This window comes from Talpa occidentalis, unplaced genomic scaffold (assembly GCF_014898055.3).
Source record: "Talpa occidentalis isolate TD23 unplaced genomic scaffold, MPIMG_talOcc4v2.1 talOcc4.16, whole genome shotgun sequence".
NCBI lineage: Eukaryota > Metazoa > Chordata > Mammalia > Eulipotyphla > Talpidae > Talpa > Talpa occidentalis.
This window is the reverse complement of record NW_023601653.1, coordinates 81,765,968-81,790,547: the sequence shown is the minus strand read 5'-3', so window position 1 is coordinate 81,790,547 and position 24,580 is coordinate 81,765,968. Positions and strand designations below refer to the sequence as shown.

The following is a 24,580-nucleotide window of genomic DNA, read 5'->3' as shown; positions in this document are numbered from 1 at the left end:
GAAGCTAGACTTTTGGTTCTCTGAGTATGTATAGCAGAAGCAAAAACTACAGCCTTTGGTTCTCCCCGGTGGCGCAGCGGTTGAGCGCTGGGTTGCGAGGCTGCCCGCAGCCCCTGCAGAGCTGGTTCGATCCCTGGCCACTGGCAAGGGTCCCTCCCACATGGCGCGCAGACCTCTCCTGCTGCCAGCTGCTCCCCTCAGCAGTGTACTTACTTACTTAGTCGGTCTGCCTGTTTTGCTCCCCTCTCTGTCTGTGGTGAATTCTCTCACCCTCCCGTGCTTCTGACTGTACCCAGTGCTTGTGTAAATAAATAAATAAATCTTTAAAAAAAATAAAATAACTTAAAAAACAAACCAAAAAAAACACTACAGCCTTGGGCCTCCCCGGTGGCGCAGCGGTTGAGTGCTGGGTTGCGAAGCTGCTGGCAGCCTCTGCAGCGCCGGTTCAATCCCTGGCCTCTGGGCGAGGGTCCCACATGGCGTGCAGACCTCTCCTCTCCTGCCGCCCGCTGCTCCCCTCAGCAGTGTACTTCATCAGTCTGCCTGCTCTGCTCCCCGCTCTGGCTCTGGTGAATTCTCTCACCCTCCAGCGCTTCTGATTGTACCCAGTGCTTGTATAAATAAATAAAAAATAATAATAAAAAAAAACTACAGCCTTTATTGGATGAGTAAACTGGTAGTAGCAGAAGAGAAATTTTTTCATTTGTATAATCTTTGGGTTCAACAGATGATATTTCCTTTGGTTCTTTTATGTACTTAGTACTAAATTGGGTGCTGGATACATAATAGTAGAACTCAATATTTGATTGATGCTGTAAAACCTGTCATTTTATTTTATTTTTTAAAGATTTATTTATGCCTACAAGAGCTGGGGTATAGGCCAGAGGTTTGGGGGGTGAGAGGATTCACCAGAGACAGTGGGGAACAGAACAGGCAGACTGACTGAAATACACTGCTGAGGGGAGCAGCGGGCGAGCCAGGAGAGGTCTGCTGTGCTATATGGGTTGCTCCCTGGCCGGCCAGGGATCGAACTCCTGCTGCAGAAGCTGCGGTTAGCTTCATAGGTTGCGTCTTAATCCCTTGCACCACCAGGGAGGCCCCAAACTTATGTCATTTAGAAGAAATAAGGACAGAGAATAGTCAGGTTTGTCTTCTCCTGAGCAGCCTGAACCATGCAATTATCTTTGAATAGAGCCTTCTTAGTATAATCTTTCTTCTTTCGTGGTCTTTGTCCTGCTTCTGTCATGACTAGGAAAATGGGGGTAAGGAAAGGACATTTTGAGAGAAAAGAGAAATTTCAGTCAATTTCTGCTGTAGCCTGAGTCAGAGATCCAAGGGAAGGTTGTTGCTAGGGCTGTCAGAATGGGCTTCTTCACTGGGTAAGAAGGTCTGTGGGTTTTGTTGCTTGGCACTGGGTACTCTATTAGTGGAGGGAGGGAGTGTGCCAGGGATTGGGGCTTTTAGATAGAACAGTCAAAATATCCTGATTTGCAGCAACAGAAACTGGGAATAGTGAAAATTTTTGAACCATCCCCAGAGTTAAGGGGTAGGAAATGGGGGACTTTTGTAGTAGAGCGGGGTTTTTCAGTCTGGGCACTAGTGATACCTTGGGCCAGATAATTTTCTGTGGTGGTAGCTGTCTTTGTGTGTGCAGGATCATTTAGAAGCATGCCAGTAGCATATACATGTCAAACATTTTCCTGTGATTAAATGTCCCCCAGAGGTGAAACCACCCTTCGTTAGGAACTGCCGTATTGGGGGATCTTCAGCTTTGGTGAATCCAGAGGTATGTAGAGTTTAGAAATAGCCTCGTAACATTCAAATTACAGAGCTAAAACATAGTGATACGCTACAGAGCAAAACCGACATACTCTTTGGTAAAGAAACATTTGAGATCGCGCATTGCTTCTGAAGAAGTTGGAAAGCGCTCAGGAGTCTGGCGGACCCTGAGTGAGCAGACCACACCAGAGAACTGCAGGGACCATGTGTCGTGTGTTTTAGGGGTCGTCGCCCAGAGGTCTGAGTATTAGGGCTGGTCAGGGCACCTGCAGCAGTGTTGAAATCTGTAATATTTATTTCAACACCACCTCGTCAGCTCTTTTATGTTAAAAGCATGTCACAGGTCTGTGGAGAGTAATTCTTCGGTTGTGCTTGAGAGAAAAGCAGGCTGTTTGACCATGTGGCACAGGCTTTCCTGCCTCAAGCTTAAGGGGCAGTGTCCCTCAGCTCTTACAATGGAGCATAAAGGCTCTTAAGAGATCCATTTACATACTACTGGGACCGGGCTGGGCGTGGGCCTGCTGGTACTTCCTGGTTGCAGAGCTCGCTGCTGTTCCGGGGTTGGCGCTCACTGATTTCTTTCCTCGTTTGGCCAAAATCCTATTGGTTCAAAGGGAAACTCGGCTTTGCTTCACTGATGTTACTAGCTCTAGATGGGAAGGCGTAATTTACCTTCAGGCTTTGTTGCGAAAACGCTGGGTTTACTGCCGAGAGGAGCTCTCCACATGTCCTTTGCCTTCCCTTGCTGTGATCCCATATTAAAGGGACATCTGAAATTAAGAGTCAGGTCGCATGTAAAGCAGCCTGGCTGAGGACCATTCCTAATTTTACAGTATTTCCCAGACCGGTAATTTTTTTTTTTTTTAATGTTCTATATTGACCTCTTGGACCTGATTTTCTTTTTGAGAACTAGGCAGTCTTTACTCTTTATCTAATAGTAATAGCTAACAGTTTTATTCCTTTTGTTGAGTTAACATTGGTTTACAAAATTGTATATGATTCAGGGGAATAACTAACATTTACTGAGTGCCTGCTGGACGATAAGCAGTGTGCTATGCTAGGTCCTTTATATAATTTTTCTCATTTTATCCTCATAAGCCCTGGAGGTACTAGGACTTCTTTTTTTTCTTTTAAGATTCATTTATTTATGCATACAAGAACTGGGGTACAGGCCAGAGGTGCAGGGGGTGAGAGGACTCACCAGAGACGGAGTAGGGAACAGAACAGGCAGACTGACTGGAACACTGCTGAGAGGAGCAGCAGGGAGACAGAGAGGTCTGCCTCACCATGTGGGTAGCTCCATGGCCGGGGATCAAACTCGTGCTGCAGTGGCTGCAGACTGCTTCATAGGTTGAGTCTTTTTTTTTTTGAAGAGAGATTTATTTATTTATGCATACAAGAGCTGGGGTACAGGCCAGAGATGCGGGGGTGAGAGGATTCACCAGAGACAGAATGGGGAGCAGAACAGGCAGACTGACTGAAATACACTGCTGAGGGGAGCAGCGGGTGAGACAGGAGAGATCTGCAGCGCCATGTGGGTTGCTCCCTGGCCAGCCGGGATCGAACTCATGCAGCAGAGGCTGCGGATTGCTTCATGGTGTGGTGCTTAACCCCTTGTGCCACCAGGGAGGCCCTACATACTAAGACTTCTAATGATAAAACTCAGTGACGTTAAGTAGCTTTTCCAAGGTTACACAGCTAGTGGTGGTAGAACTGGGGTTTGAACCTAGAGGCCACTGTGTTGTGCTGGTCTCACTACATAGCATAAAGAATATTTTACGTATATAAGACGCTTCTTGTAAATGAAGTGATTGTGGTCCTGGTGACCCTTCAATAAAGCAAGTTGGAGGAAAAACCTTAGGTACTAGATAAATCCTATTCCTTTTACTTACCCGATTTCTGTGAGCCATCCATTTAGTCTAATAAATAGAATGTAATTTATGAGACAGGAAATGATGTACTTCCCCAGAGTGGCAGAGAGGTCACTAGTTTCCTCAGGGACTCAAATAGAGAATGGAAAAATGACCTAGGGCCTGCGGCTGAGCGGGAGGATATAGTTTTAGAACACCTGGGAGAGAAGGTGCATGTGCTACACACATGCCAGGGAGGTATGTCTGTGCATGAAAGTGGGGATCAGATGTGACTGGCTCTCCAGGCATCGCATTTCTAAGCATTCTAAAGCGAATTCCTGAATATCCTCTTTGCTCTGTGCTGTAAGCTTTGAAAGGAACCTTACCTAGAGAATGAGGGAATGAGCTTGCCTTTTTTTTTTTTTTTTGTGGAATCCTTGTCGGTGGCCGGGGATCGAACTGGCGCTGCAGAGGCTGCGGGCAGCCTCGCAACCCAGCGCTCAACAGCTGCGCCACCAGGGGAGGCCCTTGCCTTTTTTTTTTTTGAGGATTGATTTATTTATGCATATAAGAGCTGGGGTACAGGCCAGAGGTGTGTGTGGAGGGGTGAGAGGAGTCACCAGAGTGGGGAACCGAAGTACACAGATTTACCGAAGTACACTACTGAGGGGAGCAGCGGGCCAGTAAGGAGAGTCTGCTGCTCCATGTGGTAGCTCCGTGGCCAGCTGGGGATGGAACTCAATGCTGCAGAGGCTGTGGACTGCTTCATAGGTTACATCTTAACCCCTTGCGCCACCAGGGAGGCCCTGAGCTTGCCTTCTTGATGTCTTTCATTTAAGGAAGACTCTTAATATGTCGGTGATACTTACTTTCAGACCCTGTATTGCTGAGGAGTTTCTGGAGGACCCTGAGGTCTTTTTCTATAGGAACTTGGTTTTTTTCATTGAAGCAGGTTTATTTAGATCTGCTGTTTATTGTACTTTATTTTTTAAAAGATTTATTTATTTATGCATACAAGAACTGGGATACAGGCCAGAGGTGCAGGGGGTGAGAGGATTCACCAGAGACAGAGTGGGGCGCAGAACCGGTGGATCCACTGAAATACACTGCTGAGGGGAGCAGCGGGGAGACAGGAGAGGTCTGCTGTGCCATGTGGGTCAGCTCCCTGGCCAGGGATCGAACTTGTGCTGCAGAGGCTGCATAGTGCTGAGACTTAACCCCTTGTGCCGCCAGGGAGGCCCACTGCTGCTTGTTTTAGAGTGAAGATGGGAAATCCTATGTGGAAAATAAGCCAATCTTTAAAACTTCCCCCTTAGCTGAATAAAGTATAAATTGCTTTTATTTTTTATTTTTTTAAATTTCGGTTAAAATTGATGGAGATAGGGGGCCTCCCTGGTGACACAGCGGGTTGAGTGCATTGCTGTGAAGCTGACTGCAGCCTCTAGCGCGGGTTTGATTTCTGGCCGGCCAGGGAGATTCCCACATGGCGCGGCAGACCTCTCCTGTCTCCCCCGCTGCTCCCCTCAGCAGTGTCTTCGGTCCATCTGCCTGTTCTGCTCCCCGCTCTGTCTCCGGTGAATCCTCTCACCCTCCCGCGCGTCTGACCTGTACCCCAGCTCTTGTATAAATATAAATATTTAAAAAACAAAATTGATGGAGTTAGAGACAATTATTTAGCTTTGAGAAATCTTACAGGTGCCATGCTATGTGCTATACAAAGTTTATATTTCGTGTGCAGTATTACGCTGGAGCCACGTATGCGCCTATGCTGTAATTTGCATTATGTAGCGTATTCCGGAACATAACTTACAAACCTTGGGAAATGCTCATGTGTTAACTAATTTATTCTTTAAAAAGCTCTACTTACGGTTTTTTTAAAAAAATAAATTATTTAGAACATTATTTTGGTGTGTATTGTTTTATCTTATGAACTTGATAAAGAGATCATCTTGCTTGAATTCTTCTAGTCTTTCTAAAAAACAGTTACCCAAGGAGCTTTTTTCCTGTATTAAGACATGATGTCTCTACTGGTTATGCTCTGGTCCATCAGGTGTCTGACTGAATTGGCAGGCTTCATCAATAATTCAGGCTTCTGTTTCCTACCTTCCTTCTCTTTGCTCTATCAAAGTTAAATTTATCCTGATCAGGGGCTTCACTTCTCATCCTTCCTAGTAGTCTGTAATCTCATGTGCAGGGGAGAGTAAAAAACTCAGCCACACTATCCATGCCTCGGCCGCCGCGAGCCCCTGCGTTTTATAAACATGAGTCTACAGCTGTTCTCTCTGGGTCCTTTCATATCTTAGCCGCAAAAGCAAAACAGTAGGAGGTAACCATAGTGGGCACGCTAGGGCGACATGCTTTGGGACATCCTCTTATATAATCTCTTTTCCACCTTTGCCATTTTTCTGAGCTGTGGTCCTGGAGAACATGGTGTTCCTCATGAAAGGGAAGCTGTGTCTTCTTCAGATGTCTAGGGTTGTGGTTAGGATAATGTCAAGATCATTTAACTAAAGTATAGTAATAAAAGCAAGCAGTATATGCATCGAACAATCTTTTCTGCCAGCCCCCCTGATCTCCTTGGTTGCCTGTCAGAAAAGATGGCTTTGAGACCCTCCTGTGGACCTTGGCAGTGGACTCTGGCCTGGCCTTGAGGATAAAAAACAAAAGGATGGAGAATGTTCATTGTCACGATAAAGGGCATCTTTATGGGCATCTGGCTGTCAGAGGAGGGTCCTGGGCTGGGAGTTAGGATGATGGGGCCAGCACTGGGAGAAGACTCTTCCAGGCTTGTGTTTTGGTTTTTCTCACTAACTCTTTTTACTCTCTTGTTACCGGGCAGTCTTTAAAGGGTTTCGTTTAGTTGTTGCCTAGGTTAGGCGTTCCTCTTCTCTTTTCAACCTCTTCCCTTCCCTCTACTTAGGTAGAAAAAGGGTAAGTAAATAGGTGGAGGGGAGGGGGGCATTCCCATGGTAGAAGGTTCCAGGTAATATAACTGCATTTAACCGCCAGTATTTTTTCCCCCCTCTCTCTCCCCTCCTACAGAAATGGAGGCAAACGACCATTTTAACTTTACTGGCCTTCCCCCTGCACCTGCTGCCTCAGGACTGAAACCCTCTCCCTCCTCAGGGGAGGGCCTCTACACTAACGGGTCTCCCATGAACTTCCCCCAGCAAGGGAAAAGTGAGTGTGAGGGCCGCACGGCCTGGGGAGGGACTGGGCACCGTTCCTTTAGCACAGGACAAGATGGGACAAAATTTGGCTTCCTCTGGGCTGCTGTCTCACAACAACTGTCTCTCTGCGCCAGGCGGGGAGGGAGAAAGCACTAAGTAGTCCAGCTGCCGGAGAGAAGCTGTGAAGAACACGTTTTAGAGGTCGATGAAATAAGACTTTAGTCTTGATTTAAGGCAGGAAGGTGTTAGGAAAACATCATGGCTTTTTCGTCTTGGCCTGCTCTTCTCTCAGCCCTGTTCCTGGCTACTGCCAGAGAGAGTCGCGGGCGGCTGCCACCTCCAATAACCAGGTTGTGCCCGTGAGAGCGATAACAGGCTGTTCCTCTGAAAAGTCGTTTTTTAAGGGTTTGGAACTGGGACTAGAACTGGGTGAGGGTTGGGATGTTAGTTTGTGCAGCAGAGAAGAGGGCACATGTTTGAAGTGCCTGTGCCGCCTCATGTCCTTGAAGACAGAAGATAGGGACCAGGAGAGTGGCAGTGCTTGCTCGGTTCCCCAGAAGTATCTGTAATTCCAGGCAGAGGCATTGCTGCCAGGGTTGGGTCCTTTCTGGATTTGGCTTCTCAGTTGCTCTGTAACGTGACTTTGCCAAGTACCTCTCTTGCCTGGGTTTCAGGTACTTGATGCTTGGAAGTAGAAAGAAGTCCAGATGCTTTCCTACTTCTTTGGCAGCAGAAAAACACTGCCGCACTGCTATCTTCCAGAAGGGACTTGCAGATAGAAGCTCCTTATGTCCTGGAGGATGCTCCCCCTACCCCCCAGCTTTCTTAGTATCCTTAGGATCTTTCTATTTGCCTGTCCTCCAGTCCAGAGGTTGCCACTGGGTTGAGAACTACAGTCTGCAGCACTGGTTATGCAGAGGTTTCCCTCCAGCGCCTAGGAGGAGGGGCCGAGTCCAGCCTTCTGAGCTGGGATCTTACGCTGTGGTGACTGCAAAGTCTATTCTTAGCCCAACACAAAGTGCTGGATCTGCATGTGCCAGTGAGGTGGAAGCTGTCCCTTCTGGTTCGGGTGCCACCGCGGGGCCAGACAGGCACTAGGGAAGGAAGGGTTGGGGGTGGGGTGGGGGGTTGGAGAATTCAATCACGCTGCTCCGAAGGAAGAATTCCTCTAGGGGAAGGAAGAATTCCTCTAGGGAGCGAGGGTGGGAAAGAAAGCAAGTCACTGCAGGGAGTCTGCAAGCAACTGCAGTAAAAATATTAGAAGCCCCGTGCAGCAGCCGCAGCCAGAGGCTGGCCGCTCTTGCAGTCCAGGAGAGCTCCCCGGCCCCTGCACAGCCGCCTTAGCAGTAGTTGCTAAGCCTGCATCTCGGAGCCTCTGGGTCTGGTGTTCCCTGGAGACTGAAAAGCTATAAATAGAGCAGAGGGGGAATCCCCTCCTCTTCACCTTCCCTTTTTCTAGTCAGTGCTGGTCCTTCGGTGGAGTTGGTGGAATGACTTGCATACACGTCTGTAACTGACCCTTCTCCCTCCTTCTCTGCCAGGTTTGAATGGGGATGTGAATGTTAACGGCTTATCTACTGTATCTCACACTACTACTTCAGGGATTTTGAATTCTGCTCCCCACTCCTCCAGCACCTCACACCTCCATCACCCCAGCGTGGCCTACGACTGTCTCTGGAACTACTCACAGTACCCATCTGCCAATCCTGGCAGCAACCTCAAGGACCCACCCCTTCTCTCCCAGTTTTCAGGGGGACAGTACCCACTCAACGGCATCCTTGGGGGCAGCCGACAAGCTTCATCCCCAAGCCACAACACTAACCTTCGGGCTGGGAGCCAAGAGTTCTGGGCCAACGGTACCCAGAGTCCCATGGGGCTTAACTTCGACTCACAGGAACTATATGATTCCTTTCCTGACCAGAATTTTGAGGTGATGCCCAATGGACCCCCTAGTTTTTTCACCTCTCCACAGACTTCTCCTATGTTGGGATCCAGCATCCAGACCTTTGCACCCTCCCAGGGGGTAGGCAGTGGTATCCATCCAGATGAGGCATCAGAAAAGGAGCTGACTTCAGTTGTGGCAGAGAATGGCACTGGCTTGGTAGGCAGCCTGGAGCTGGAAGAAGAGCAGCCAGGTATAACTGGGTTCATGAGCTGGGTTGGGAGAGGGTTAAAGGGGCTGTGGGGGCAGTGGCGTTTTGAGGTGAGGAAAACTTGTCTTTCCAGCTCTCTGCAGTCGAGACTGATTTGCATGTTGGTGATTAGCAGAGCCAAGTGGCTGGTGTTTTTGTGGCAGCAACACCAGCTCCGAGTGGGAGTGCAAATTATTTCAAGCTCATGCAGAGCTGCTGGCCTGGAGAGGGCAGGTGGGCGAGCCTGAAACTGCCCCAGACACCCTGCATCAAAAAGGGCTTTTTCCAAAATACAGGAAGGGGTTGGGGCATTATTAGCAGGGAGCACTGAGGCCAGTTTGACTTTGGCAGGGCCAGACTGGTGGCTAAATTGGGTTGAGGCCTCGTGGTGATGGGTGCATGAAGGAAGAAGGGAGAGCATGGCATTGCTTGTCTACTAACAGCTTCCTCTCTGGTGGTGTTAGTACGTAGCACGTTGGTACACGTGACAGTCCCGCTCATCTTTTCCCTCAAAATAAAAATTAGTTTGCTCTTGATTCTACGTATAGGGGTGACTGCCCTGTAAAGCCACCACATTTTTCTCTGTTTCACACCTCCTCCCATTGGATGGATGAAATACCTGAGAACGTGTTGAGTTCTTGTCTCAGACTCTAGTCTTCTGTCCCCTTTCTTTTCCTGCTGTAGGATTTTACCGGCACACCTCTGCTCGCTCAGAGTATCTTGGTATGATCGGTCCCCAACACAGAACTGGCGCCCCTAAATGTTGAATGAACATCTCTCTAGCAAAGACTGACTGCCTGTTGTAGCTAAGTGAACCAGTTGAGGACACTGATTTTGCTTTCCACCCTCTCCTGGGGTTTCCTAGAACTGAAGATGTGTGGCTACAATGGTTCTGTCCCTTCCGTGGAATCATTGCACCAAGAAGTCTCAGTCCTGGTCCCTGACCCCACCGTGAGCTGCTTAGATGACCCTTCACATCTCCCTGACCAGCTGGAAGACACACCAATCCTCAGCGAAGTGTCGCTGGAGCCCTTCAATACTCTGGCGCCAGGTGGGCTTGGAGACTGACTTCTTTCAGCCTGTCCTTGCAGAAGCTAGCCAGCGTCTACCACCTAGTGATAGTAAACCAGGGAAAGTATTTGGGAATGTGGGGCCTGGGGGTCTTCAGAAAATGCTGTGGCAGGCCACAGTTTCATGCCACTGGCCTGACGGGGGCCCACTGCACTCTGAGCTGAATTGGTTCATTTCCCGATTCTCTCCTAGTGTTCCTCTTGGCCAAGAGCCTTGGGCTGTAATTATTCACTGAATAGGACTTATTACCACACACTTGGGCTATTTGGATCCTCACTAACTTCGAAAGAAAACGTTTGCCAGTGAACAATTACCTTTTACCCCACTGAAATAACAAGAAAGGCCTATTTTATTTTATTTCTTTTGAAGATTTATTTATTTACGCATACAAGAGCTGGGGTACAGGTCAGAGGTGGGGGTGGGGGGGTGAGAGGCTTCACCAGAGACAGAGTGGGAAGCAGAACGGGCAGATTGACCGAAGCACACTGTTGAGGGGAGCAGCAGGCCAGACAGGAGAGGTCTGCTGCACCAGATGGGTAGCTCCCTGGCCGATTGGAGATCAAAGTCGTGCTGCAGAGGCTGCGGATAGCTTCATAGGTTATGTCTTAAGTGGTTGTGCCTTAACTGGTTGCCCCACCGTGGAGGCCCGAAAGGCCTATTTTATGATAGATGCTAGAATTTTGTATTGGCCTGTGGGTGGTTAAAGAGCCAGTTCCTTTCCCATCCTTTCCACTTGAAGCTTCTTCAGTGCCTGTAGCCTGGTGACTGCTGTTTCAGGGAGAGGGCGGGAAAGTTTAGAAAGTTTAGATTAGAAAGCACCTTTATGCTATGGGAAGTAGAGTGGATGTGTTCAGAGAGTGTTTCTTAAATTTTGCTTTTTGATTTTTCCACCCTTTAAAGAGCCAGTGAGTGGAGGGCTCTACGGTATAGACGACGCGGAGCTGATGGGTGCAGAGGACAAGCTGCCTCTTGAGGACAGCCCTGTGATCTCTGCCCTCGATTGCCCTTCCCTCAATAACACCACCGCCTTTAGTCTCCTGGCAGATGACAGTCAAACGTCAGCCTCTATCTTTGCCAGCCCCACCTCACCACCTGTCCTTGGGGACACTGTCCTGCAAGGTAAGTCAGGAAAGTTAGAACAAGGAAAGTCCTTGGCCTGGGGAAGGGTGCGAGAACAGGTTCCATATTTAGGGTCTTAGGGCGGGAAATCTGTGCGAGCACCTTGCTGGGAGCCGAGGGGCTGTGGGACGGTGGGAGTAAGAAATGCCTGGGCTGTTACACTCTGGCTTCTTCCCTGTGTCCAGAAGAACTTGTGACATTTGGAGTTTGCAGGAAAAAGGAAGCCAGAGGCTTGACTGACTCCAGGTAAAAGGTACTTCTTCACAACAATGACAGCAGCGGCTCTGCCCTTCAGCCTTCAGAATGGTCAGGGAGGACAGCCAGAGGCCACTTCTCTTTCTCCAACCCTAGGGAAAAGTCCTTGTGACTCTGCTTCACTTAGTCCAGGTTTAACTGAATAGATCCTCTTGTTCTATATGACACAATATTTCCTTTCCCCATCCTGTCCCTTTGGATTCTAGATAACAGCTTTGACCTGAATAACGGTAGTGATGAAGAACAGGAAATGGAGACTCAGACTTCCGACTTCCCACCACCTCTGACCCAGCCAGCCCCTGCCCAGTCATCTATTCAGCTACATCCTGCGGCCTCCCCGGCAGTCTCTCCAGCAGCCTCCCCGGCAGTCTCTCCAGCAGCCTCCCCAGAAATCTCTCCAGAAGTTTCCCCAGCAGTTTCTCCAGCAGCCTCCCCGGACATCTCTGTAGCTGTCTCCCCAGCAGCCTTTCCAGCGGCCTCTCCAAATTCCTCAGCAGCCCTCTTGCCAGTCTCCGCAGAAGTCTCCTTGACGGCCTCCCCGGTGACCTCCCCCAAAGCAACCCCTGCAGGTTCCCCAGCAGCTGTCTTCCCAGCAGTCTCCGCAGCAAAAAAGGATGGCAGCCCCTTTCCTGAAACCACTGCTGGCCTCGAAGAGATCCCTGGAGCAGGAGTCCTTGCTTCTGGTGGTGGTGAGTGCCCCATTCCAGGGAGTTTCTTTCTCTGTGGCACTTAGCCCTTCCCTACCCTGTTCGCCTGCCTATTGCTCAATGTTTGGCTTGAACATTTAACTTGGTGTCCCCTGTCTTCATTCATCCAAGGTGATGTCCTGAGGAGACGTATTGCTACCCCAGAAGAAGTTCGTCTTCCTCTCCAACATGGGTAAATGCTTTGGTTTGTTACATGCGTTGACCTGCACAAGTTTCAGGAGTGTTGGAGGGGAACCCCTCAATCTAAAATGGGGAAGACCAGGCTAGGCAGAACAGGTTCAAGGACAGTTGCGCTTCTCAGATGGGATTTCCAGGCCTGCCTGCCTCTCAGGGTCTGCCTCTCCTCACCTCCTCTGTCCTCGTCTGTGACCACCTCGTCCTGCTCAAGGGGCTGCAGCTATCACCTCTTCAAACCCAGCTGGTGATCCTAGGGCCCGGATCCAGAACAGCTGGCTTGTCCTGTGTGATCAGAAATGTGTCCTGCAATGCATAGCCGTGAAGAGGGGCATGGCTTAGTCCCAGTGAATTGTTGGTTTTTTGTTTGTTTTTAAACAATTTTCTTTGAAGAGGCAAGGACAGTAACAGTACATGACTGGAAGGAACTAGACAGCTGACACCAAGGGCCTTACGGGAATGACTGCGTTGCTGATTTTCCCCGCCCCTGTAGGCTACTCTGAGTTCTGCTTAAAGTTTTGAGAGAAAGAAACATAGGACTTAGTCTTAGAGTAATCTGTTGCTCAGAACAGTTACTAAAACCTGACCTACTAAGTCCTTTCATGGAGGCAGCAGCAAATTTACTCTTCTGTTTGCCTCCCCCTGCCCTCTCCTGCCTGTCCTCCTCACTGGAAATGCAGCAGTTGTCCCGACTGGCATTAGAGAAGGGATTTCTGACTGCTGTCTCACTGACTTGAAGTGATGGGTCCAACTCCCGGGCCCATTGGGTGTGTGAATCTCAGGCCTGTTTTCTGGCCAAGCATGCGTCTCATGCAGAATTTGCATCTGCATGCAGTTCTAGTGGGAGAGTCCTGGGGAAATTCGTTTGCTTACTGGGCGTGGCTCCTGGCTGGCTTGAGAGTGGGTAGGGGTGTGACCTGGCGGCAGGGCCCATGTGCTTCTCTGGCAGGTGGCGGAGAGAGGTGCGCATCAAGAAGGGCAGCCACCGCTGGCAGGGGGAGACCTGGTATTATGGCCCCTGTGGGAAGAGAATGAAACAGTTCCCAGAAGTGATCAAGGTAAATGCAGCTTTCATGGACTTGTTTTAGGGACTCGTAGTCTCCTTTCTTGGGTCCAGTGATCACACGCTGGCGTTGTTCTGGTCTAGGGCCTGTGCTGCTTGTGCTGTTGGTGGTCAGCAGCATGGTAGGACCGATGGCATTAATGCCGCTTTGCCTCTTCCTCTTAGTACCTGAGCCGCAACGTGGGGCACAGTGTCCGCCGGGAGCACTTCAGCTTCAGCCCGCGTATGCCTGTTGGAGATTTCTTTGAAGAGAGAGATACACCAGAGGTGCAGCCCCAAGGGTTAAATGTTTTTGTTCCTGAGAAAGGGTTTGTGGATAAGCTGCAGCTTCCTCTTGTGGGATTTGAAGGTTTGGGGTGTGGAGTAGTTCAGAGGGCCTGCTGCTTGCACTGACTCCTTGCTGTACTGAAGTCTTCCTCCCTGCCCTAGGGCTTGCAGTGGGTCCAGCTCTCCGCAGAGGAGATCCCGTCCAGGATTCAGGCAATCACTGGGAAACGAGGCCGACCTCGAAACACAGAGAAGGCTAAGACCAAGGAAGTCCCCAAAGTGAAACGGGGCCGCGGTCGGCCCCCCAAGGTCAAAATCACTGAAATGAATAAGACAGAAAATCGCCTCCTAAAGAAACTGGAGGCCCAAGGTACAGTGGTGTTTCTTTGGGACTCTGCTCAGTGTCTTAATTATATTTGGGGAACCCGGAGCACAGCTGACACGATGTGGCCAGAAGGAATCTGAATCCCCTTCTCCTTCCTGGGTGGCAGCATCAGGGTCCCGGTGCTTGCTTCTTGGCACTTCTTAAACCGCCGCTTTCCTCCTTGAGTTGCTCTTGCTAGTGGAGCCCTGGGCTGTCCCCAAATGTAATCGAGTAGCCCAGAGGTGAGGGCCGTGTCTTCGTCTTCGTCCCACCGTCTCTCTGTTCCTTATCTTGCTGGTTTTGGTGGTGCACGCGTTACCATCACCACAGAGGTCCAGCGTTCACATCTGAAGCCAGGAGATAACGGTCACTGTTCTAGTGGGATAAGCAGGAGCTGGCCAGTTTCTTCCTGTACATGTTGCGCTTTCCCCGATACAGCATAAAGACTTGGAAAAAATTGGGCGTCTTCTCACTCATACTCAGAGCTGCAGCTCTGCCACTTTCTGACTGTCAGACCTGCAGCGAGTCGCTTAGCATATTCGTAGAAGCCTCCAGTGGCTCATCTGCGGCTACTCTCCGTCTCTCACAGAGAGACACACAGCGTGGTGGTCCCGTCCTGGGCCAGAACGGAATCGTGCCGTCATCATCAGAAACAGCAAATGTAAAGCACTGTTGTTTGCAAAATCACGCTTAGTTTTTCCCCAGGGGAAACATGTCAGTCTTTCCGCGCAGCGAGACATGTAGTGGCTGCGCAGGAGCAGGGGCAGCGTTGGACCCGTCTGTAGCTTGTGCTCTCGGCAGGTGCCCTGGGGGAGAGGCGGGCCACGGGGCTGCTTTGCCATGGTGGCCTCTGAGGCCCCTTCTACAGCAGCCGGGTCTGTACCAGGATGATTCTAGGCAGGACAGACGACCCGAGTTCCTCTTGCTGCCCCGGTAGGAGTTCCTCCCTATCCCTCCCACCCCGGCGCTGTATTATCTTCACTTAAGGAAAACTTCAGATGCTTCCGGAGCTGCTCGGGGAGACCTTGGCTTTGCGACAGCCGCGCCGCTCTGAGGCCGGGCGTTGACCTGCCTCCTTCCCTTCCTTTTCCTTTCTGCCCTTACAGAAACACTGAATGAGGAGGATAAAGCCAAGATGAGTAAAATCAAGAAGAAGATGAAGCAGAAGGCACAGCGGGGAGAGTGTCCGACTGCTCTCCAGGGGCAGGTGAGAGGCGGCAGCGATGACCGCGCGGGTTAACTTGGCCGATAACCTGCTCCGTCCTTCCTCCCCGCGCCTGCTTGTCCCGGCGTGGCACACGCCTTCGGGCGCGCTTGGAAAGTTTTGGGGTTTGATTTGGAGGAAAAAAAAAAAAACTGGGGGCATCTCCAGGATGAGAGTGGATCCATTGCCAACCCCTCACTCCGTCTCTCGCCTCTCCTCCCCAGCGCCCTTGTCTGTGTTTGAATCCTAGCCCAGGCAGAGATGCTTTCAGAGTTTGAGGAGAAATGACTTCCCTTATGGTTTACAGGCCAGAAACAAGCGGAAACAAGAAAACAAGAGCTTAAAGCAGAAAGAAGCAAAGAAGAAATCCAAGGTAGGTGCATGTACGCGCAGGTGTGACTTCGAGGTCTCCAAACTGATTTTGCCAGCTGTGTGCGTCGGTCTGTCTTTAGAGTCGTGTTTCTGGGCCCTGAGGTTGGGAGGATGCGGACCGGACCGGGAACGATGGTGACTGGAATCTTCATGATGCTCTTGGTTCCTCTCCCTTGGTGTGGGCAGGCTGAGAAGGAGAAGGTGAAGACAAAGCCGGAAAAATCGAAGGACAAGGTGAAGAAGGAGAAGAAAGAGAAGGTGAGAGTGAAGGAAAAGGAGGAGGCGGCCAAAGCGAAGACAGCCTGTAAAGACAAAACTCTGGCCGCGCAGAGGCGCTTAGAGGAGCGCCAGCGGCAGCAGATGATCTTGGAAGAGATGAAGAAGCCCACGGAGGACATGTGTCTGACTGACCACCAGGTAGCGAGGGGGGCGTGACAGGTCCTGGGTCCTTCGGGGCCACTTGCAAAGACCTTTCTCCTGAAGGAGGACCCGCCTGGCTATCTCGTCTGCTGACAGAACCCCTCGCGCTCTGTTTCTGCAGCCCCTGCCTGAGTTCCCACACATCCCAGGTCTGATCCTTCCCAGTGGGACCTTCTCAGACTGCCTGACCATCGTGGAGTTCCTGCACAGCTTCGGCAAGGTGCTGGGCTTTGACCCTGCCAAAGACGTGCCTAGCCTGGGGGTCCTGCAGGAGGGACTCCTGTGTCAAGGCGATAGCTTGGGCGAAGTGCAAGATCTGCTGGTGCGGCTGCTGAAGGCTGCGCTCTATGACCCGGGCCTGCCCTCCTACTGCCAGGTGAGCTCCCTCCCAGGCAGGCGGCCAAAGCCTGGCACCTCACGCTTCTGTCTCAGCTGTGCTGTCTCCTCACGTGCAATACCCAAAGCCCTGGAAAGTGGTCAGGGCCGGTGGCGGGAGATTGTTTCGTAGGGTGGTTGGTTTTTTTCCCCTTCTGTTTCTTTTTCTTGACTTGCCTCTTCATGTTGTGTTCTTTTTTTTTCCACCTTCCTTTGTCTTGTCCTAGCAACTTCCATTCTTTTCTTTTCCTGTCTTCGCCCCATAGTGCCGTCCCACTGTGTTTTCCTCTTCTGGGTTCGCCCAACTTCTTGTCCCTTAGTCCCCTGACTCCATGATGCTCTCCTCCAAACAGTCCTTAAAGATCTTGGGGGAGAAGGTGTCGGAGATCCCACTGACGAGAGACAACGTGTCTGAGATCCTGCGTTGCTTCCTCATGGCATACGGAGTGGAGCCCGCCCTGTGTGACCGCCTGCGCACGCAGCCCTTTCAGGCCCAGCCACCCCAGCAGAAGGCTGCTGTCCTGGCCTTCCTGGTCCATGAGCTCAACAGCTCCACCCTCATCATCAAGTGAGGAGCTGGGGTGGGAGTGGTGGTTTTCTGCCTTGGTCCCAGCGGATGAGGGGAGCGGGTAGCTGTCCAGAAGGCCAGTAACGTGCCCTCTGCTAGACTCCGGAGACGCCGGCGTGGCTGGGGGCTGAGTCTCACCGCCTTCCCAGGGGAAGACCCTAAGCCTTCCTCTGCCGTTCCTTCAGCTCTAGGCTGAAACTCGGTTCAGCTGCAGCCCTTTCATCCTTGAACCTCCCTTTTGTGTGCGTGTCACTTACACCTCAGAGTCCCGTTCCCTGTTCTCCTGCAGTGAGATCGACAAGACTCTGGAGAGCATGTCCAGCTACCGGAAAAACAAGTGGATTGTTGAAGGCCGGCTCCGGAGGTAGGGGCCGCGCCTGCGCAGCGCAGAGGGACGGAGAGGGGGTGAAACGGCCACTGCTGCTGCCCGAAGCTCCGCGCCTTCACTTCCCCTGGGGCGGGGCTCCTCCCCCGGGCTCAGGACGGCGGGGCCCCCAGGTCTTCCTTTCGTGCCAGTGTCACGTTCCTCGCCGTCGATTCCCTCGTCTCTTGTCTGTTTCAAGACTGAAAACTGTCTTGGCGAAGCGAACTGGGAGGCCTGAGGTAGAGCTGCAAGGGCCAGAGGAAGGCCTGGGGCGGAGGCGCAGCTCTCGCATCATGGAGGAGACCAGCGGCGTGGAGGAGGAGGAGGACGAGGAGGAGGCCGCCGCCGCCGCCGCCGGCCGCAGGGGCCGCAGGGACGGAGAGGTACCGGGCCCGGCCCAGGGACGCGGGAGCGGACGCCGGTCTTCTCCCGGGTTTGATCGTGCCCTTTGCCTCCGTGTGCGCTTGCCTAGGTGGATGCCGCCGCCTCCAGCATCCCCGAGCTCGAGCGCCAAATAGAAAAACTTAGCAAGGTACTGCCGGCCTCCCGGGAGCTGGGCGCTGGCGGCGGGCGCGGGCCGGAGCCTTTGGGCTGGGTCCGGGTGGGGGGGATGGGGGGGTGGGCGGGGAAGGGGGGGCGGGCAGGCAGCGAGAGCGGCCGTCCTCCCGCCCACTGGAGGGCGCCGCCGCCGTCCCTTTAGGTTAATTTGCTTCTCTTGCTCGCCCAGCGCCAGCTTTTCTTTCGGAAAAAGCTGCTTCATTCATCCCAAATGCTGCGGGCTGTCTCCCTGGGTCAGGATCGCTACAGACGCCGCTACTGGGTGCTGCCCTGCCTGGCTGGTGTGTTCGTGGAAGGAACAGAGGGGAGCTTCGGTAGGTGTATGGTGGGCGCCAGGATCGCGTCCTTTGTAACAAGTTTAAAAATGCCCTGTGCTCTCCCGGCCGTGCTGGCTTCCCTCGCGGCAGGAGAACGGGAGCAGCGCGCTGGGGCCGAGCGCAGAGGCCCGCCCGGCCGCTCTGGCGCTCTGGCGGCGTGTGTGAGACCGAGGAAGTCGTCGTGCGTGCGCTTCATGGGACGGCTGGGAGAATTAAAGTGACTCTGCTTCTTAACAGACACTAGCCTGGGCTGCCGCTGCTGCCGTGGGAGACCAGCGTTTCCCAGACACTGTTCATACTATACAGCTCGCTGTTCCAGGGGAATCTAAAAAGGGGGGGGGTGGCCCTTCCTGGTGGCGCAGGGGGTTAAGTCTCAGCACCATGAAGCTGTCCGCGGCCTCTGCAGCACGAGTTCGATCCCCAGCCAGGGAGCAACCCACATGGCGCAGCAGACCTCTCCTGACTCGCCCGCTGCTCCCCTCTGCAGTGGATTTCAGTCAGCTCCCCGCTCTGTCTCTGGTGAATCCTCTCACCCCCATACCTCTGGCCTACGCCCCAGCACTTGTCTGCATAAATAAATTAAATAAATCTTAATAAAAATAAAAAAGGGGGCCTCCCCAGTGGCGCAGCAGTTGAGCGCTGGGTTGCGAAGCTGCCCGCGGCCTCTGTGGCGCCGGTTCAATCCCCGGCTGCTCCCCGGCCACCGGAGCAGGGTCCCACATGGCGCGCAGACCTCTCCTGCCGCCCGCTGCTCCCCTCAGCAGTGTACTTCGGTCCTTCTGCCTGCTCTGCTCCCCGCTCTGGCTCTGGTGAATCCTCTCACCCTCCCGCGCTTCTGACTCTACCCAGTGCTTGTATAAATAAATAAATAAATCTTTTTTTAAAAAAAAAAAAGGGAGGGAGGTTACGTCCAAGAGAAAAAGTACGCATCTTGCCTGTACCCCCTTGTTTCCCATATGGATCAGCAGGTCTTAAGCTCTTCATTTCCCTTTACAGTTCCTGAGGCCGTGACAAAGCCAGAACCTGACGTGAAAGCGGCAGCCCACCCGACACCCAGCACAGCCTCTTTCTCTCGGAAGAGGGAGTCGGCTAGCTCCAGCACCTCGGCCAGTTCTCCTGCCCGGGCCCGAGGCCGACCTCGGAAAACTAAACCTGGGTCTTTGCAATCTAGGCACCTTAACCCCCCCGTCAGGGGCCAGGATTCAGAAGAGCCTCAGGCCCAGCCTCAGCTGGAGACTCAGCCTGGCCCTCACATTCAGGCTCAGCCCCAGCCCCATGCTCAGCCCCAACTGCAGCCTCAGCCCCATAATGGGTTCCTGGAGCCGGAGGGCTCCCCTTTATCTCTGGGTCAGAGCCAGCATGACCTCAGTCAGTCAGCCTTCCTGTCTTGGCTGAGCCAGACGCAGAGCCATGGCTCCTTACTGAGTAGCTCAGTGCTCACCCCTGACAGCAGCCCCGGAAAACTGGACATGGTCCCGTCACAGCCGCCGGAGGAGCCGGAGCCTGACGAGGCAGAATCCAGCCCTGATCTGCAAGCTCCCTGGTTCACCTTCTCAGCCCAGACGCCCTGCAATGCTGTCCCGACACCACCCCCTGCGGTCACAGAAGACCAGACCACGCCCTCCGCCCCCCTGCCTGCCTCTTCCAAGCCAGTACGTGGCCTGCGCTTGATTTCATCTTGCCGCGGGCTTCAGTGGCTGGCCGTGGGTCGTTGCAGTGACCAACCCTCACCCCCCTGGGTCTCGTCTCATTCACAGGTGAACAGACCCAGCGCTGCCAACCCCCGAACTCCCGTGCCTCCCTCTTCTTCTCCCTTGCCGGGGGTGGCACCTAAGAGGCGAGCAGGAGAGTCTGGAGAAACAACACCGAGTTCCACAGGGCCAGGACAGCCAAAGCGAAGAGGAAGACCCCCCAGCAAGTTCTTCAAACAGATGGAGCAGCGTTACCTCACCCAGATGACAGCCCAGCCTGTGCCCCCTGGTGAGGGACTGTGGGGTAGAGAGGGGGTAGCTATGGCATCACGTGTGAGCCCTGTGATTGCAGCTGCTTCCCACGCCTTATCCCAGGTACATAAATTCTGTTTACAGAGATGCGCTCAGGTTGGTGGTGGATCCGAGATCCTGAGACATTAGAGGCTGTGCTCAAGGCCCTGCATCCCCGAGGCATTCGGGAGAAGGCACTTCACAAGCACCTCAGTAAGCACAGGGATTTCCTACAGGAAGTTTGCCTGCGGCCTTCAACTGGTAAGCTCAGTTCATCCCTTGACCCAGCCTGAGCTGCAAGAGCTGGGGATCGCTGTCCACTTGCTGCTCTGGGCTGCAGGGCCTTCCCCTCTGTCTTCTGTCTTCTCAGATCCCATCTTTGAGCCAAGTCGGCCACCTGCCCTTCAGGAAGAGGCTCTGAGCTGGTCCTCCAGAGAGAAGACATACGAGACAGACCTGGCGGTGCTTCAGTGGGTCGAGGAGCTAGAACAGCGGGTCATCCTGTCTGACCTGCAGATTCGGGTACACTGGGGCTGGCCCTTGGGAAGTTACTGAGGGGAGGGGCGTAACTTCTGGTATCCTGCTAGAAAAATCTTCCTGTGACCCTAAGTGGGTCACCTACATTTCTATGCTTCATTCACTTCCTTTACGGTGCGTTTTATTCCTCTCTCCCACCTGCAGGGCTGGACGTGTCCTAGTCCAGACTCCACCCGTGAAGACTTGTCCTACTGTGAGCATCTCCCGGACTCCCAGGAGGAGATCCCCTGGAGAGGGAGAAGCAGGGACGGGCTGGCACCCCAGCGTCAAACGACCAACCCTCTAGACCTGGCCGTGATCCGACTGGCTGCCCTGGAGCAGAATGTGGAGCGGCGGTACCTGCGGGAGCCTCTCTGGCCAGCTCACGAGGTGGTGCTGGAGAAGGCCCTGCTCAGCACGCCCACGAGTGCCCAGTGCCCTGCGACGGAGATGTGAGTGCCCCTTCGCCACCAGCACCGTTCTTGGTCTCTGGGAGAAGGGATCACTCCCTTCTGGGATGGATCCTGCTCCTTATCCGAAGGTCACCACTTTTTCCCTCCAGATCCTATGAGATCACCCCTCGAATTCGGGCCTGGCGCCAGACGCTGGAGCGGTGCAGGAGCGCAGCCCAGGTGTGCCTGTGCCTGGGCCAGCTGGAGAGGTCCATTGCCTGGGAGAAATCCGTCAACAAAGTGGTAAGAGGCTGCAGAGCTCGGGAAGCCGGAGCCGGGGCTGGGGGGGTGGTGGTCGCGGCAGGCAGAGGCTCAAGGACTCACGTCGCCTCCTCCTAACCTTGGTCCAGACCTGTCTCGTCTGCCGGAAGGGCGACAACGACGAGTTCCTTCTGCTCTGCGACGGGTGTGACCGTGGCTGCCACATCTACTGCCATCGGCCCAAGATGGAGGCTGTCCCCGAGGGAGACTGGTTCTGTGCTGTGTGTCTGGCCCAAGTAAGGCGCGCTCCTCCCCACCCCTGACGGGAACGAGGGGTTTCGTCCTGCCTCTCGAGCCGCCCGTGCTGCAGAGGCCCCGCTCGGCCCTCAGGCCCCTCGCAAAGAGCGGCGAGGCCTGGGTTCTGCTGCTCCTCGGCACGGGTCGCTTGGACTCTCTCCTCGGCGCCTCTCCCCCGTAAAGCGGGGCGACGAGCCTTCTCTTTGCCCCGCCTTGGTTGGGTTTCATGAGTCATTTCTCCTGCTGGCTTATGGGTGGAAGCCTCAGTTGCGAGGAGGAGCCGGCGGCGGCGGGAGGGCAGAGTCTCCCCGGCTGATGTCGCCCCTTCCCGGTTCCCAGCAGGCGGAGGGGGAGTTCACCCAGAAGCCGGGTTGCCCAAAGCGCGGCCAGAAGCGGAGAAGCAGCTGCGCGCTGAGCTTCCCGCAGGGGGACGGCCGCCGGCGCCGGGTCCTGTCCAGGGGCCGAGAGAGCCCCGCGGTGCCCCGGTACTCAGAAGAGGGGCTGTCCCCCTCCAAGCGCCGGCGGCTCTCCATGCGCAGCCACCACAGTGATCTCACCTTTTGCGAGTGAGTGAATCTGGGGGACGGCGGGCGCTCCGGGAAGGGGGCCGCGTGTCTGGCTCCCGGGATGCAGCCCCCGCCGTCGTGTCGCGACAGGATCATCTTGATGGAGATGGAGTCCCACGACGCGGCCTGGCCCTTTCTGGAGCCCGTGAACCCGCGTTTGGTGAGCGGCTACCGGCGCATCATCAAAAACCCTATGGATTTTTCCACCATGCGGGAGCGGCTGCTCCGGGGAGGGTAAGTGGACGCCAGCGGCTCCCCGCTCCTTGGCCGGCCCCCCTGCCCTCCCCGCCCCCACCCCGCCCTCACGGCGCCGTCCCACCCCCACCCCCCACCCCCAGGTACACCAGCTCGGAGGAGTTCGCGGCGGACGCGCTCCTGGTCTTCGACAACTGCCAGACCTTCAACGAAGACGACTCCGAGGTGGGCAAGGCCGGGCACATCATGCGCCGCTTCTTCGAGAGCCGCTGGGAGGAGTTTTATCAGGGAAAACAGGCCAGTCTGTGAGGCCGGGGAGGCGGGTGTCTCCGCGGCGTCTCCCGCCCCCGCCTCTCCATGAGCAAAATAACCTGCCGTCCTCGCCTGCTGACGCCGCCCCGGGCCAGGCGCGGGCCTGGAAAGCCCCATCCCTGGCCCGGGCGGCGACCCCGTCCTCTCCTCGGCGCCTCGCGGGAGGGGGCCGAGAGGAGGCCCTTTTGGACTGAAAGCCAAAAAAGTTTTTTCCTTTGTTTCATTTTCTAATTGAAAACGAGGCAGCGGCGAGGAGCCGCCTCCCTCCTCCCCGCTCCCCCGCCCCCCCTGCGCGCCCCCGCCCCGGGGCCGGTTACCAATAGCAATAGTCCTAGTGAATGTGCGAAACCGAGAAACACTCTGTACTGTGCGCGGCCCCGCGGCGACGGCCAGTCAAGTGGACTTAACTCCCAGGTGTGTCGAGCCGGACACCGGGCCCTGAACATGCTGCTTCCATGTTCAGTCCCTCCCCTGCTTCTCGCCCCCCCCCCTCCCGCCCCGCCGCCGTCCTCGCATCCGACGATGTAAACTCTCTTGTACGGGTTCCCCCTCCTTTCTTCTTTCCCCCGATCTCTTTTCCCCTCCGGGGAAAAAAAATGACGAGGTCCCTGTCTCTCTCGCTGTCCTCTTCCTGCCCGCAGCTCGCCCTTGTATAGCGGTGGATGCTCCTCACAAGCTGAGTTTCTGGCCTTCTTTGAAACTCAGGAGCTGGGGAGGGCAGGGAGGCGCCCTGGGCCCCCGGCCTCCTTCCCCACCTCTCACCCAAACCTCCCTCTTGGGAACTCCTCAGGGACAACTACTGCTGAGTTTGGGCGCACCCCAAGATGGAGGCCAGGGAACAATCGACTGGCCTCAGAGAGGTGTGTGTGTATGTGTGTGTGTGTGTGTGTGAACGCGTGTATGTGTGTGTGCGTGCAAGGCCGCTGTGATGGCGCCCCTCTTGTTCGGTGGCATCCAGTTCCCCCGAGTACTTGTTGCTAGGCCCACCTCTCCCGTTGTTGTAAACGATCCCATGTTGTCGGTGGGAAACCGCAGGAACAGTTTTTCTGGGTACCAGGCTGTGTCTCCCCCCGTCTCTCCCGGTCATTTCTGTTCCAGCCTCTTCAAACTGTGCAATCCTTCAGCAGGAGCCTCGCCTTTCAGCAGCTTCGGGCGTTGAGCTTGGGAAGGGAGAGGCCAGAACTGGATCTTCTCCTGTCCCGGGCGCCCCTGTGGATGCAGCGGCGCTTTCCTTCCCTTTCCCAGTAGCAGAGGCCCCGGAGCGCGAGGGAGCAGGGGGAGGGGCTCTGGGGCCACCACCGCCCCGCCTGGGACGGCCCGGGTTCAGCCCCCACACGGGCGGGCGAGGGCGAGGAGAGCTGCTAACGCCCTGCGCCCTGCTCGAGCCATGGGCTCCTGCCCCCTGCTTTCTTGCCCAGCAGAGCCCTCCCGCCAGAGATACGGGTACTTGCACTGGGAGGCGGCTGCTGGCGGCCCGAGCAGAGCAGAGCGCAGAGACGCCCAAGAAATGTTCCGGGGGGTGGGGGGGGGGTTGCCAGGCGAGGCGGGAGGTGGAGCCTCCCCGTCCCTGGCAGCACTGAAGAGCCACTGAAGGGGGCGGGGCGGCGTCGGTCCTGGGGAGGCCCCTTTCCTATTCCTTTCTGCCCCCTCCCCCGTAGCCTATTTCTAAAGTCGCCTTTTCTGTCAGATAAACCTCAAAACTTTTAATTTTATTTGAGATTTTTGTTTTGCTTTTAAATAAGAGGTGGATTGAAGAATATTTGAATTGACTTTATATTATGCATAAATATTTATATTTTATCTAAATAACTGCGCTGTAACAAACTTTGTGTTAGACGTTTGGGACCGTCATAGCTGGGGGCGCCTCTTCTCCCCGCCGGCGCCCCTGCATAAAGCGTACTAGAGATTAATTTTATTGTCGCAGGTGAGC

The 24,580-nt window shown here is 54.2% G+C and overlaps 1 protein-coding gene across 7 annotated transcripts in view; it reads left to right on the top strand.

The window, feature by feature from the left end:
- Positions 1–24,182, top strand: part of BAZ2A (bromodomain adjacent to zinc finger domain 2A) — a 33,951-nt gene extending 9,769 nt beyond the window's left edge. For 5 of the 7 annotated variants that reach the window (XM_037515023.2, XM_037515025.2, XM_037515027.2 and 2 more), the window contains 29 exons: positions 6,672–6,809; positions 8,341–8,934; positions 9,797–9,982; positions 10,903–11,121; positions 11,583–12,065; positions 12,195–12,255; positions 13,207–13,315; positions 13,486–13,587; positions 13,750–13,957; positions 15,058–15,158; positions 15,463–15,528; positions 15,714–15,944; positions 16,069–16,323; positions 16,676–16,890; positions 17,180–17,254; positions 17,454–17,637; positions 17,727–17,786; positions 17,982–18,126; positions 19,126–19,781; positions 19,887–20,109; positions 20,217–20,372; positions 20,482–20,633; positions 20,793–21,079; positions 21,190–21,322; positions 21,430–21,576; positions 21,917–22,143; positions 22,234–22,377; positions 22,482–22,563; positions 23,749–24,182. In XM_037515023.2, coding sequence (XP_037370920.2) covers positions 6,672–6,809; positions 8,341–8,934; positions 9,797–9,982; positions 10,903–11,121; positions 11,583–12,065; positions 12,195–12,255; positions 13,207–13,315; positions 13,486–13,587; positions 13,750–13,957; positions 15,058–15,158; positions 15,463–15,528; positions 15,714–15,944; positions 16,069–16,323; positions 16,676–16,890; positions 17,180–17,254; positions 17,454–17,637; positions 17,727–17,786; positions 17,982–18,126; positions 19,126–19,781; positions 19,887–20,109; positions 20,217–20,372; positions 20,482–20,633; positions 20,793–21,079; positions 21,190–21,322; positions 21,430–21,576; positions 21,917–22,143; positions 22,234–22,377; positions 22,482–22,563; positions 23,749–23,898 — 5,789 coding nt within the window. In that variant the 3' untranslated portion in view covers positions 23,899–24,182. Of the gene's footprint in view, positions 1–6,671; positions 6,810–8,340; positions 8,935–9,796; positions 9,983–10,902; positions 11,122–11,582; positions 12,066–12,194; positions 12,256–13,206; positions 13,316–13,485; positions 13,588–13,749; positions 13,958–15,057; positions 15,159–15,462; positions 15,529–15,713; positions 15,945–16,068; positions 16,324–16,675; positions 16,891–17,179; positions 17,255–17,453; positions 17,638–17,726; positions 17,787–17,981; positions 18,127–19,125; positions 19,782–19,886; positions 20,110–20,216; positions 20,373–20,481; positions 20,634–20,792; positions 21,080–21,189; positions 21,323–21,429; positions 21,577–21,916; positions 22,144–22,233; positions 22,378–22,481; positions 22,929–23,748 lie in introns of those variants that run through there. The other 2 variants (XM_037515020.2, XM_037515024.1) reach the window with 1 other exon arrangement.
- The last annotated feature ends 398 nt before the right edge of the window (positions 24,183–24,580 follow it).